This window comes from Sander lucioperca, chromosome 1, assembly GCF_008315115.2.
Source record: "Sander lucioperca isolate FBNREF2018 chromosome 1, SLUC_FBN_1.2, whole genome shotgun sequence".
Classification (NCBI taxonomy): domain Eukaryota; kingdom Metazoa; phylum Chordata; class Actinopteri; order Perciformes; family Percidae; genus Sander; species Sander lucioperca.
The window spans coordinates 27,743,997-27,759,726 of record NC_050173.1 but is presented as its reverse complement, the minus strand read 5'-3'; the positions used below and the strand labels follow the sequence as shown (position 1 = coordinate 27,759,726).

The following is a 15,730-nucleotide window of genomic DNA, read 5'->3' as shown; positions in this document are numbered from 1 at the left end:
TAATATTTACCATTGTCCTGTCCCAGTAATAAGTCCTTTTTGTTTGGCAAACCTATTTTAAATGTTTTAATTGCTCAGTGCAAAAGCAACAGGTGGCACCAAGCTATAAAAACTACAACTGCAAGAGCACACTACTACATTACTTAACCAATGGCTGATAAATGTCAAAATAGGTTTTATCTTGCATATACCTTTTATTTAAATATGTTTATTTTCTTCTTTCTTTCAAATTTCAACTCCATTATTTATTTACTTTTATTGTATGTGCACACATTCGCCTACTCCTTCTTACATTAGCAAGATGGTAAATGCATTTCCTTTTAGTATTTCCCAAGCCGTGCAGATGGATCCTTCTACTCTGTATGTGCAGTTGTCCATGTGGATAAATGGTGATTGGCGTGTGGCTGAAAGTGGGTGGTGTAGAGTGATAAATCAGCATAATGAGTGTGATGAGCACTGTGCAGATGGAGCCCACACTCAGGACTGTGTCACCCAGCAGGAAGTCTCTTTGCGCCACTCCAGTGCCTCCTGTATAGCTCCAACTGTATTTCTTAGGCGTGTGTCGCTTGCTTCCTTGTCATATTTCTGAGCTCATATCTGCATGATTTTGTTCTACAATCATTTAACTCTTATTTCACCAGGAAGGTTGTTTAAGTATACAATCGGTGACATTTTCATATAAATAAAGATTTTGACTTTTCTTGCCAAATGGCCAAAATCTTCTATCCAGATAATCATTTTATATCTCGATATTGCATTGTGTCCATGTCTCCCTCTTACATTCTAAGTACTTTAAAATAAATGTCTGCTTTCCCTTCATCTCTTTTCCTCTGCTTAGTAATATGCTTAAATTCAGCGTGGTGAGAGAAAAAAAAAAAAGGATAAAGCCTAGATTGCCACTCGAAAGTTTCTGAGAAGCCTTCATATACAGTATACACAGTATCTGTTTATGTTTTATTCTCAAGCGATCTACCCATTGTAAATATGTAAAATATTAGTAAGAGCAAAACTGCAGGGAGAAATTAAAGCTATGGGTGAATTAAACAATAATTGTGATTAGAGCTTTATTCAGCAATACTAATGAGTATTATTGTTGCACATCTAAACTGAGAAACACTGCAGGTTAATTGAGCAATTATAGGTAAACACTACACTCAATGGAGGGAAAAACACTGACACGGTATACTGGAAGTAAATACTTTTTTTTTTTTTAAGTGTTGTCCTATTTGTCAAGTCCAGGCTTTACTTTGTCTTTAGCATCGTTATCTAACCAGCAGCGACACACTTGCCAGATGTGGGCTCCTTCTGCACCGATAAGTTAACTCAGTTGGTCCTCTCGCCTCCCCATGGACTCTGTGACATTAGCTCGGTTCCTAGATGCCTACGCTGACTCACACACTTGTTCTCATGAGCTTTGTTGAGCCTTCCATCTTTTCTAGCAGCTTTATTGTCATGCTTCACATTTATTAAGGAGGGAAATGGAAGAGGTAATGGCGATAAATGGAAATCCTCACAAAAGACGCATACATGTGAAAAAAAAAAAAACTTGTTACTTATCCCTGACCGCCTGGCATGCATTGATTCACATGACGCACAAAACGACAGTCAGCGTGTTTATTGCTAAGAGAAGCGCAGGTATTTAAGTGGCACCTATATCCACGGTCCGGTAGATGAAAAAAAAAACTCTTCAGATCTACACGATTCACGTGGATGACATTTTGCCACTCAAAACGGCGTTTTTTTACGAAAAGCGACTAGTTTGCAGGTATGAATCCATGTGTGGCTAACTCTTGAATTGTACAACTCCAACTTCTAAAAATAAAACTGAAACAAAAGATAACAGTGCTGTTTTTGTATTTAACACAAGGGCAGTGCAGGAATCAGTTATTAGTGTAATTGAGGTTCACGATGTCCAGCGATGCATCTTCATCTCAGACACACCTGCCCTGCTTTCAATTAATGCTTTCTGAGACAAGAAAAACAGAAATAACATTGGAGTAAAAACAAGTAGCCTTTTGGAAGCTCATCAATTATGGTTTAAGACAAAGGCAAGAGGAAAGGAGGGTGGAGTTGGGGAGACTTTGCCAAACCTTGTCCTTCATCATCTATTATAACAGGATGAATGGGGGGTCTCTATGGTCCACATAAGAATGAGGAGACAGACTTGTGCCAAAAACAGACCATACCAGGTGTAAAATGGGGTCACTAATCTGTCCGCCATACACTGAAATTCAAAAATTATCTTTTCACATGAACGTGTACAAAAAGAAAGTCGCTTTCACCCTCTCCGCCACACACACGCACATTTTTCAGAGGGTAAAGTGTGTGTGTGTGTGTGTGTGTATGTGTGTGTGTGTGTGTGTGTGTGTGTGTGTGTGTGTGTGTGTGTGTGTGTGTGAGTGAAAAAACTAACACACCACACTGCACATCAGTCTTACCTGGATGAGTGATTCGCTCAGTCTTTCCTCATCTACCTCCAGCACAATGTCCCGGATCTCTTCATAAGGCAGGCGGAACGAGCCCAAGAAAATTGCTGTTGTGATGGAGAGAGAAGAGAGTCATTTCCTCTCCTTTTTTTGTATTATACCGCAGGGTTCAAAGAGACATTTCAGCACTCATCACTCCTCAAACAAAATGACCACAGACCTAACTTGTCACTTGGAAAAACTAATACACTTTCTGGCCCTCAACAGGAGAGTTTGTGTTACCCTGACAAAAATTGGGAAGGAAAACATCAGTATTACCAGTAATAGAGAAAGGTGCCAAAGTCATACAACATACAAAGTCTTAAAAGGTGAACCATAATTATTATAATAATAATAATAATAATAATAATAATAATAATAATAATAATAATAATAGTAAGTTAATACATATAAGTCAGTTGTGCTTGTGGTAGCAGTAATGGTGTCATTGGGAGGGTTACAAGGCTTGTTTGAGTGAATACAAGTACATTGAATTTGCCTCAGGGGACAGTCTAGTGGGTGTTTCACTCTCCAGGTGGGGTGCCTACAGTGGAAATTGGAACTGATAGTGTATCCAGGTGGAAGTCACAGGTGGAGGTTTGGTAATGAGTTGGAGGAGACTCTCTCAACAGCTGCTATACTGCTGCTGCAGTGGGACCCGATGTCTTTATTTGACGTGCAGCACGGAGAGGTAGTGCATCTTTTTTTTGTCAATCTATAACTATTTATCACACAGATTATTTACTGAATTTACTTAAACATAGTCATGACATATCACAATTATTGCTTTTGAGGTGAGGTATAATATATATCTTTATTTACTTAACATTAACCTTCCTGGCTTCACTGTGTACAGTTTCTGGTGACTCAGAACTATCTCAGCTCATCTTTTTCTTTTTCTGTTGGTAATCTAGATTTATGTATTTCTTTCTTCATTAGCATGACATCTTCTTGATTGGGGTGCATTTATATCAAATGGATAATGTCCAGGGGTGGGGCTAGAAGGGGGGCACGGGGTGGCACCTGGCCCCCAATGAAATATGATTGCCCCCCCCTGGTGATTTCCATTGGATCAGAGTACTATCACTTGGCTGCCTGTTCTGCTAATTTTCCCAGCCATTGTCACATGACCAATTAATGTTTCCATGATGACTTTCCAAAATTCTGATGCCATGGAACCAGCACTGAATTTGTTTTGTTTTTTTAAAGGTCCCATGGCATGAAAATTTCACTTTATGAGGTTTTTTAACATTAATATGTGTTCCCCCAGCCTGCCTATGGTCACCCAGTGGCTAGAAATGGCGATAGGTGTAAACCGAGCCCTGGGTATCCTGCTCTGCCTTTGAGAAAATGAAAGCTCAGATGGGCTGATCTGGAATCTCCTCCTCATGAGGTCATAAGGAGCAAGGTTGCCTCCCCTTTCTCTGCTTTGCCCGCCCAGAGAATTTGGCCCACCCATGAGAGAGAGACATCATGGCTTTCAAACAAGCAAAGTGGCAGTTGGTCAAGGCCACACCCCCACCCTCCACCTTAAAGTGGCAGACTCAGCCTGTATAAAATGTGTATTGTATTTGGTTATACAATTTGTTTAAAATGAAAAGAAGTGAAATTATTAATGAATGTGATGTTTTATTTAGCAGAATTGCATTGTGTTGTTTTATCCTGTCCAATATATAGATCAATCTGACTGATTGGTCCCCCCTGTGCCACCCCACTTAAAAGATCCTGGAATCGCCCCTGATCATGTCATCCTTGTTTGATGTCTAAACGCTATACATTATAGTATTAGTGTCTCTTCAATATGTCATATATCCGCTTCATATGAAACCAACAGCTGGATACAAGGTTCTCTTGGGGGAAAGGTTGTCAAAAGTGGTCCTGGGATATATTGTAGATTTCAAACTGAAGTCGATACAGCTGGGGGAGAAGAGGCAGGTAAAGAGTGACAGTCTGAAAATCCAACTTTTGCTGCTATCTAGGAGTTGAATCTTTACTTATATTTGCTATATGCTCTGTCAGTGATGTGTGTGGTCACCCTGCACCTGTATGGTTATTTCCTTGCTACATACTAACCTAAATGTGCCAAGTTGAGCAAAGTGGTGCAGGTGTAGGTGTGTTAATGCAGTTTTGGTGCACACTATGGCAAAAGACTGCAAATGCACATCCACATCCACCAGTTAAACCATTGTTTAACATTACACAATTAATAAGAGTTCACATTAGTTGCAGTACCTGTAGGCTGCCTTGGGAAATCACTGTGCTTATGATTAGTTAGCTAACAGTGTGAACTTTTACTATCACAATAGATCAAAATGATTTAATATATGCCCCGTTTTAGTGCACACATATACTGTAGACTGCTAACACTGGCATAAATCTATTATAAGTCTGTGTCTATTGCTTCAATATAGATCCTTATATATATATATATATATATATATATATATATATATATATATGAAATACCACATCAACAAAATGGATACACATTAGCATAAAAAAAGAATCATTCTAACATTTCCTATAAACTCAAGTTAACAAGTAAAATTCTGTCAAACTTATAAAGAGAGTATACTTTTCTGCTTGGTTTATACTGGCTCATATTCTTCTTTTAAACATCAGACTTCTTAAATATCAGACACTGTCTGGTGAAGTTTGCTTTCACAGGGTATACTTCTGGCCTAAGTTTTTATAAGTATACTTTTCTGAACTCACAGATTTTTCAACATTTCAAGCCGACAGTAAGCAATTGTTTTATTAAAGATTAAAGAAATAGAAATGTGTATACCCTATACCATATACAAATGTCAAATCTGGCTTCTGCTCCTGTTCTCAAGGCAACAGATTATTTACTGATTGCTAATGATTTAATAATACTAACTTTGTAATAATAACATTAAATCATTTTTTTTAGAATAGAATTGTTCTTGATAGGCCACTCAGATTTAATTGTACAATTAAAAAATGGGTTGTCATTAAGAACTGGGCATTTGTTGCTGTACCCAGCTCTATGCTCCTCTATAGTGTGGATCAAGTAATTTAACCTGAATCATGTCCTGTCTCTCAGGTTTAAAATGCTGGATGTTAGAATTTTCACCTACAGTACTTAAAGAATCCATATATTTTCATTTTACTCAGTGTACATACTCTTTGGTTTCCTTTCATTCACAACTTCATGGTTTATCAACTAATATAAAAGGAAACTGGCCACAATTTCAGTCCAATGTTTGTTTCCAACATTTGCTTTGATAGCAAAGTGACTAGGGTAATGCAATCATCCCCAAAGGAGGATCACAGTCAAAATTGATTTATTTTATTACTGCAAAAAGTAGTCTATGCTCGTATATTTTATCTTATTTTGACAACTACAATTCTCTTTATTCGGGGCTCAGCCGCGAGTCAAATGCTCACCTGCAGCTCACCTGCAGCTCATTGTAAAAGCTGCAAGTAGGTTTTTAAATAGATAGACAGACAGAAAGACAGACAAATAGGTAGACACAATTTATCAGACAGTAGTACTGCATGCATAATCATTATACCAGAATACATAAAGTGACACTCGCATCACAATCATTAATTTTGTCCCGCTACCCTTCCCAGTCACTGAACCTTCTATACCAATACATCAAAACTGAAAAGGGAGCTTGAAAGGGTTGTGGAGCAGGCATTCAATATGATCTATGATGCTTCCGTATGTGTCAAGGCTACCCGGGGGAGCTGTGTAGGACCGCATGCCTACCACACATTGCCATTCTGGAGGTGAGATTTTCTACACTTATTTTTGCTTCCTGCAGAATTCAAAGCCCATCTGCTGGGGCTGTAATCAAAGATGGTAGTGACACCTATCAACATTGTCACAGCCCATACACAAGTGCAGTGACATACACACACTGGCACATACTCAAATGTGCACACAAGCTCACATGCAGATGAAATCCCAAAGAGTTGGGGAAACTGCTCTAGCCACCAATCAAAACAAGGCTGCCAGCCGTCACTCAAATTCTTTGTGTAATGGATTCCTAGATACACACATTTCATGGATTTGGGATCAAATATGTTTAAATTGAAGAGAGAAGGTGCAGGGGTTGAGCTGTTAGTGAAATTCTAAGGCAGAGAGTTTTTGTAGAGCATTTGTATCAAACCAGAAATCATCCCCAACCGAAAAACCTTTCCTTCCGCCTAGGGCTGAACGATTAATTGCATTTTCGATAATATCGCGATATGTTAAAACGCGATTTCCTAATCGCAAAGGCTGCGATTTGGTCACATGACTCGCGAGAGCAATCAGTCTGCACTCCGTAGAGAAAGCATCAACTAGCATGCTAACGCTACACTGTACCTTGAGCTGATTTCTGTCATTCAAACAACTCTGAGTTGTGGTTTAAAACTTTTACAGCCATTTTAATAAAATGAAGGGTTTTATTCGGGCTTGAGTCTATACATGCAGTTAATGGATACAGGCACACAGAACTCAAGGCTCGGTTGGCAACGATTAGCTCTGATTAGCGGTTAGCTCTGATTAGCGGTTAGCTCTGATTAGCGGTTAGCTCCGGTTAGCGGTTAGCTCCGTTATAAAGATATGGAGTGGAGGAGCTGCCACTGAGAGGGGTAACAACCAGACTCTGATAAATGACGTTCGGGGAGCTTTCACAGCAGCGTGGCCGCGGTGTTTCAACAGTTTTATTAGTACAGTTAATCCCACGGCAAGAACACCAGCAACTAGCTAACGTAACGATAGCCTCTCTGAGCAAGTGCAAACGGCAGCACGCAACTTCACGAGGGGGAGGGGCTGGAGGCAGCTCCTCTCTGTGCACTGTAAAAAATTACACGTGTGTGTGTGTGTGTGTGTGTGTGTGTGTGTGTGTGTGTAGATATATACTATATTTTTACTTATTTAACTGTCTAGTGTGTAATTGTGTGTTCATACTATACATTATTATATTATTCTTTGTTGAATAATACAGAAGACAAAGAGCTTAAAAAAATAATCGAATATCGAATCGTAATCGCAATATTTGGGAAAAAAAATCGCAATTAGATTATTTTCAAAAATCGTTCAGCCCTACTTCCGCCACACCAAAATAAAGGAACGCTTGGAGGGTGAGGTAAAAATTGTACACCAGTATCAACTACACATTTAGTCCACTTAGGCTCCTGAGGATTCAAAAAACTTACTGTACATGTAGCTTTAGTGCTCAGTTCTAATAGGAATTTGCTTTACACATGATAACAGACAGGGAGCTTGGTGACAATCTATATGCACTTGTAGTGACCACTAAACAACCTCCAAGAAAACATTTCCCCAAAGGTCTCAGTTAAACACTATCACTGTTGAGGGCTTTCTGCTGTTTGTTTCCCACAAACAGCTTTGTTGAGCAGTTCATGGGGTATGAAAAGGCCTGGGGTGTCATGGAAAATAACATTGACATTTCTGTCATAAAAGGTCATGGTTAAAAAGAATATAGTACTGCATGAACTAATGGTGTTAAACATGTTGTTATTGGCTGTAAAACACATCTAAAATACATAAAAAAGCATAACAGTATATACTTACAAAGATTCTGTGCTGTTTTTGCATCCAGGATGCGAAGCTCTTTTGCCTTTTTCTTGAATTGTTGCATTCTGTCATCAGTCTCATCTTTCACGTCTTTTTTCACTGGAGGAAAAATGAAACAACAATATTTTTTTTAAATCACTACAGTACGTCAGAATTTTTGTAATTATATGCAATGTAACAAGACTGACAGCATGCTACTTAATCAAAATGTTACACTGACTGCTTTCAGCACTTCAGAAAAGCAAGAATTAAATGATATCCAAAAGAAAATTCTAAACTTCCAACAACAAAGTGAAATAAATAATTGACATACTTTAAAAATGTAAATACATCTATGCATATTAAAGTGTAAGCTGACAGGCAAAGATGTGTAAGACAGCAACAGATGGCATAAACCAATTAAAAACTATAGTTTCCATATCAGAAAACTTCAGCATTTTGGTTCCATAACACTCGTCTTAATAAAAAGGAAAAACAAACTAGCTACTCTTTGAGCTACTACTTGTGAAATATTTGGTAGGCTATTTATCTGATCAACCTTGTGATGCATCCTACATTCAAATAACACACTAATAAAATGTTTCAGTGTAAAATTACAGCCATCCTTGAATATCCAGTCTTAAACAAGTTGTCACAGTATATCAAATAGATACACCACAATTGCACTCACATACCATATTGCTAAAATGAGCTAAATGGCAACATTAAAATTATTTTCTTTGTGTCCAGCCTTGCATTTGCAAGGTCACTGCACGTGTGGTATAACATTGACTTGTTGAAAGGCAAATGTGATTGATGCCAGCCCCATTCAACATTATGATAGAACTACATATCATGCAATATCATTAGCCTTAGAATCAGAGCATAGTCCTGAATTGCTTGCGTGTGCCAACATTTCTGTGATTGTAACAGTGGGTAGATGGTTGATAAGCACAGCTCCTTCCCTTAGGCCCTGTCTGTCAACTCGCTAGAGCCAAGGAGATAATTGTGTTACCTCTTATACATAATCCCAGACCATGCATTAAGTCTCTGTAACATGACTGAGCACAATAGACAAATTGTTCCAAGAATGAAGAGACCTTTGTTTTCATAATGGAGACATTATTGAGGCCGCACTCTGGGGAAACACCATATGTCAGCGTGTATTACTCTTTACTTACACTTCAATATCGCCAAGCGCTAAAAATATACAGTAGGTGCCCATGTAGGGAACAAAATGTCAACATTTTGAACTGAAAAACAGTACTGAAGAAGATAGAGGAAGACGCTATATGAGAAAGAAAATTCCTTAGACCCTCCCCTTTCCTCCCAATGGTTTATGGGAGAGGCAGCACACTGTGCTGCTAATCATCAAAACTGCTCTATTTAAGCCCAAGGTGGGAGTCTCCCAGGAAATCTAGAACAAACAATCTGATCCCTTAGCGCTGGCTTGCATATTTGAAGAAACAATCAAAGAGGCAACTTCTCCTGGGCAGCCAGGAGAAGAAATGCTGAAGGCACCTGCCTAACTCCAGTGCTTTCTGTCAACACATGACATCAGGGAAGCAGTTGTTTACTGTATTAAGTAGGGGTACAAAGGGGGCAAGTATGTATCAATGTTACATGCGGCAGTATGGTTTGATTTTCTGTCAACATCTGAGGATGTTCCTCCGGGGCTGACAAGACTCTGCACTCTAACTTAAAGTCTACTCGGACCGCAACATACAACGTGGTGTATCACCTTCATACTTAGTGGAGCTCAGGGATGCACATCAGCCAATGGCTTGAACTTTTCTTTTTGTTAACAAGAGCAACAAGGTAAAATGGGGGACTTTAGAATTTATACATGCATTAAGGCAGGAGTGTCTAGCCAAAAACAAGCCACAACCTGTTAATTAGTCCCTGATTAATTGATTAATCCCACACACTTTGTTTCACTTTCACAAGACAGTGTTTTGCTTCAATCTTTGTCAAGATCAGGGGCCTTATTTATAACACTGTGCTGCGAATTTGCGTCAGAAGTGGCGTATGGACGAAACATAGGATGTGAGTATGCACAGAAATATTCGGATTTATAAAACTGTGCACACGCACGTCCTACACCGGATTCCCTTTATGAATCACAATCGACTCTAAATGTGGCGCATAATTGTCCTTAAATAGTCAGTGAAACGCCCCAAATTAATATTCATCCATACCGACATCATGCACACAGAGGAAAACAAAGCAAAGGACTTTCACTCAATGTGAAGTTGTAATTCTTGTTAGAGAGGTGGAAAAGAGCAAAATTTGTTTGGAGGGCACAGTGTGGGCATTACTAATACCAAAAAAGCTGTAGAGTGACTACATGTTGCAGACGTAGTTAATGCCACAGCCTCAGAGATCGGCCCGTGGCCCAAATTAAAAAGAAATGGTCCGATATTAAAGGACAAATCCGCAGCAAAATGAACCTAGGGGTTAATAACACATGTACCGAGTTTGACCGTTCTCTGGGATATGTTTTCATGCTAATGGAATGTGACCAGTTTAATCGCAAACCGCTAATTACATAATGCATAATGAGGGTCCCTACATGTAAACTGAAGCATTGAGAACTTTGTAAGTGTACAGACAGTTTATTAAAAAGATAGTTTAGAAAGACAGTCAAACTACGAATGCCGTACAACGTGAGCTGAACTGTCACTTGAAATCTCCCATGGTCCGTGGTTTCCCAATGGGTAGATAGGAATTGTGTTTGTTCAGTGCTTCTCTTATGCACTCAGTGCTTTCTTGGGAGATTTCACCTGACAGTTCAGCTCATGTTGCACGGCATTCGTCGTTTGACTGGGCAGACTGTTTTCCCAAGATGGCGCCTGCCTGCCTGTATACGTGAACAGTACTGTCTTTCTTACAGCTCTATACCACTTAAAAGCATTAATGACTCATTAATTCATTTTTACATTAAAGGGGGTACAATTTTGTGACTACTGATCTAATATAGGTGCAGACATGCAATACATGAATTTTGAACTGACAAACACCAAGTCAAGTTTCAATTACAGTGGCATTTGCTTTTTCAAGATAATTGCACAGCTTTATTTGGTAACTTAGAGGAGGTTGATATTAGTAAAACATTGGATGGTATTAAGTGTTCATCTGCTTTTAAATGAAACAAATAAAAACCCAATTTCCAGGGTAAGGCTTTGTTGATGCCTACATTTCACATGTTAGTGTCTGCAATTTTCTATCAGAATTCCTCCCCACCAAATAAGACAGACACAAAATAAATATGAATTGCTTCATAAATAAATCCAACGACAACAACATTACAGTCACAATATCCTGACTCACATACCCGGAGTCAGTAACCAGTGAGGCCCAAGGAATCATGCTGGATTCCTTTAATGGCAAAACCCTTGGACAAAGAAACTGGAGAGCCAGCAAAAATAAAACATGAGGAAACAATGATCTCCCTTAGAGAATGGCCCACAGTCAGAGGGCAAATTATACTGAGAAGGGAAATTTAGCTGCTTTTGGTACTAAATTGTTCTCTTAAACCTCCATTCTCTTTTCTCTGCTGCCACTTGAATCTCTTACCTAAGTAACTTACACTCGCAGCAGGGTGCTCTCAGCCCATAATTCGTCAGTGCCACAGTTGTCTTCAATCTTACCCCCAGGGCCACCTGCTATCTCAAATTAAACAGAAAAACAGTGCCTTTAATAAGCTGAAACAGGCACATTCCTTTCTGAGGCCATCCTATACAGCTCAAAGCTCTCCCGCTGGGCAATGAGTAGTGGCATCAGTTGGCTGATTTCTGCTCGTTTGCTTCTGCTGATCGTATGTGCTGGCTGACTCAATTATGCCACATGTCACATGTTTCCTCTGAGCACTGCATGCAGACTGATGGGCCCTGGAGGGCTTGCACACATTCGAGCTGCCACTAGCCGGGGTCCCAGGTGTGTGGAGAGGATGACTATAGGTGGCATATTTCAACCAGATGGTTGGCCACAAGAATAAAGCAAGTTTAAAAATGTCTTCAAAACACAAAAGTTAAAATTATTAAAAATTGCAACCTCCACTTGGCATCATAATAAGGTTGAGTTAATTTTGAGTTTGTTTTTCGTTTTGTTAAAATGCATCTTTGGGGATGCATGTCTGTTATAGAAAGCTTAACCTGTCCAGCAGTGTAGAGCCATGGCAGCTGATCAAAGTCCTTGCCAACATTTAAACGTGTTTTACGAGTTGCCCAGTGGCTAAAATGTAATACTCTGACAACAAAGCCATCCCTTGTACACAGATTTATATTTGTTAATGGAATCTCCTAAACAATCACTCAGTAAGTAGTCATTCGTTATGGGCACAATGTGGAAGGGTTTTTTGGCAGCTTGCTGGTTTGCTTGAAGCCATTATGCACAACTAGTTTAGTGCCCATTCAAAACATGCCTTTTCGGGACAGATCAAATTCTTGGCCTGGCCCCAAACAGCTACAGATGTATTATGATGTCTAGATATAAAAAAGAAAAAGAAAAAATGAATTATGTTACATTACTATTCTAACTCATTGTAACCTACCCTGAAATAAATTACAAAAGCCCCCCAAAGGCACATAAACAATATGCAACTCAACTGTATACTACTTACTGTGTACTTGTACTTCAGAGAAAAACATTGTACTACTAAATTTACCTGGCAGAGAAAGGTCACTGGTTACATTGCAGATATAGATTTTACTCACAAATTACTATTCATTAAGCTATCCATAATTAGTAGTTTTACTCAATAAATTTGGCCCTAAAAACAACCAAGTCACAGCTACTCATGGTCAGAAACAATGGTAAAATACACTTAGCAGAGGTATTGATTTCCAAAAAGGTGTATTAGTCGCTTGTTTTGACATAACCCCCGTGTTTATAAAGTAGGCTAGAGCGTAGATCTAATTAGTGGAGGTATTTTACCGCAGCACGGGAGATGGCGAGAGGCTTCCAAAACTAAAACCCAGAAAATGATAATAAATTCAGATGAAGTTCTGTGAGAAGATGATGAGGGAAAAGCTGCTAAAATCAGAAAGACACCGTAACTGTAGAAAGTGCTATGTTGTGTCAAAGTAGTGTTTGTGAACTTTCAACGGACTGCTTTTCCTTTCTATTCATTTCACATTAATGAGAAACATGATGGTGTCTGGTGAGCAGAAGAGAGGTGAATCGCTGGATAGAATAAAATAGTTCTTTAACAGATGCTTTTTGGTGGATTATGTGTTTGCCCTAATTACAGGAGAATAAATGAATGGACAGATTCAGAAAAGATGGTGAATCTAATTTGATCGGTACATTTGGTCAGTAATTACACATTGTTATTTTTATTCTTTTTATTTTTACGTAGTTCTGCTACGGTTCTGCTAGGGTGGGACTGTTGCAGTCGGAGAGCTGTTCATGAACTGCATTATGCAGGGCTCATCTTTGGCATAGCTGCTACTTGGGCCAGATGGTTCTCTAAGGGAAATAATAGGGTCAAATGCTTTTGACTTAATATGAGCCATGCAAGTTTGAGATGAAAAATATACCAATGAATTATAAATAGTTAGTATTTCACATTGATTTGTTGTAATACCTTAACTTACAAGGGCGAAGAGCCTGGAGAAGAATGTCAAGGAGGAAGTATTTCAAAATCATGTTTTAACAAAACACATGAAAAATTCACTGGAGCCAACATAACCACATGAAGAGCCTCTGGTGAGAAACTGATACACATTCCATTAACTGAGGGGGAGGTTATAGCTTGCTCCGTGCCAAAAGGAGTCACCGAATTAATAGAAGTACCATTGAAAAAATAGATGAATGTTTGAACAAACACAGATTTGGCTTATTAAAGATGACTTGGCATCCATGTTAAGCCTTCTCTGTGGGCCTTGGACTGAGGTATGCCCTTGGGAAACTCTGCGATAACAAGAGTTCTCCAACACTTGGACATCCAGTCTGTTTGCTGGCCCAGAATCGCTATCCTGGTTGCCTTCCATGCGATATCTCCCTCAGGACATCCATAAAACCCACGGCATTACAAAGCTAAACACTACCACATGTTCACTTCCGGACACAGACCATCCGTCTGAGCCCTGCCACCAGACACCACAAATGAGCGGGCCTTGAAGAGAAATAAAAGAAACTGCAGATGACAGGTCTCAACAAACATATTTAAAGGCAAAGGAACATAGAGTGGAACAGACAATGTGGAGTCTGGTCCTCTATGAGGCAATTTATTCCCTCAAATGTGCAATCTGCCTGCAAACATGTGCCCTGTCCTCCATCTCAGGGACTCACACTGAACATTGAGCTGCTGGAGAGCTGCCTGCCCATCTAAAGAAGATGGATTCTGAGGAAGAGTCACTGGCATCAGCCATGTCTGATCAACAGAAATACCAATTCCACAGAAGTGTTAAATATTTACTTTATATACACACACAGACCAATTGACCGGTGAATATACTCTGAATCCTTTGAAGTTTAGCATCTCTACCATTTTACACATAAACCCTAACAAAACAAAAACAAAACAGATGTAATTGGGGGAGGTATGAGTGAATAAATGAAAAGTATTAAGGTGGCAAACACAGTGAACAAAGGCATTCCTGAATATCTACTCGCAAGATAAAGTGCCTGGCCCAGTTATAGCTGGAATAATAAGTGAGACCTTAAAAAATAGAGAGCATGCCCAAGATCTGAACGTACAAATTGACCAGTGAAATCCAGCTGTGACCAATTTCTCCCACTGACGAAGGCTAAACAGAGGTCTCTTTCTCAACCCCAAAGCCAATTTGCTGTGTGGATACACACCTCTCTATCCACTCATCTCGCTATCTTGGATCTCAAAAGCATGCTCCCACTCACAAAAAGGCAATCCTTCTCCTTTGACTCAGGAATTGAAATTATTCATTTTACTTTCAGCTTGGCAAACCTGCATACTTAAACAGAACAGAACATTTACAAATTCAGTATAACACTTGGTATTTGAGTGGATGTACATATTCTAGGTTTTTGTTATAATAAATAGTGCTGCCGCGATTAGTCGACTTAGTCAACGTAATCGACTATTAAAATAAGTCGATGGCAATTTTTTTAGTCGACGTGTTGTTTTACTATTGACCGCCTATTTATTTTTGGTCTCCTGTCTCAAACAGCTCACTGTAATTCACCTCTACACCAGTCTGTGCGCGCCCTGCTGGTTAATCTGCTATCCTCTTTCTTTCCCCTCCACCCTGCCTTCACTGCTTTGATTTGAAAAATGGCGGAGGCAGGCTGTACGGGTTGAGCAGAGGATACACAGTTTGACCAGCGGCGCGGCTGCAGCACACCAGGCTGCCGGATGGAGTTGCTAAGAACTTGCAATGTATAACTATTATCAGACCGGCCATCGCGGCCTAGAAACACTACCGGCCCACCGGGAAAAAGTCCAGACTCTCCCCATCGCCACTCCGCCTCTGAACGTAAGTATATGATTATTTATGAAACAGCAAGCAAGTGTGTACTGTTTATTAATTATTGACAAGTACAATGACTGTCTTTGGATGTTAAACAGGCTACTTAGACTTTGGCAGTAATGATTTAAACCCCGCCATGCACGCAAGTGTAAACGCGAGCAGCATAGCTGCATGTCTGCCTGCTTTCAGCTACACACTGCCTGCGTGGTGTGAGCGTGGTGTTTCTGTTGTGTGTCAGCTGTGTGGCGTTTTCTATGTCTTCACACACCAGAAAGGTG

General features: G+C 39.6%; 1 protein-coding gene across 7 annotated transcripts in view; it reads right to left on the bottom strand.

Annotated features, from left to right (window-relative positions):
- diaph2 (diaphanous-related formin 2) overlaps positions 1 to 15,730 on the bottom strand; it is a 426,632-nt gene that overhangs the window by 186,560 nt on the left and 224,342 nt on the right. For all 7 annotated transcript variants that reach the window (XM_031302826.2, XM_031302828.2, XM_031302833.2 and 4 more), the window contains 2 exons: positions 8,020 to 8,121; positions 2,439 to 2,533 (listed from right to left, as the gene is read on the bottom strand). In XM_031302826.2, the coding sequence (XP_031158686.1) occupies positions 2,439 to 2,533; positions 8,020 to 8,121 (197 nt within the window). The remainder of the gene's footprint in view (positions 1 to 2,438; positions 2,534 to 8,019; positions 8,122 to 15,730) is intronic.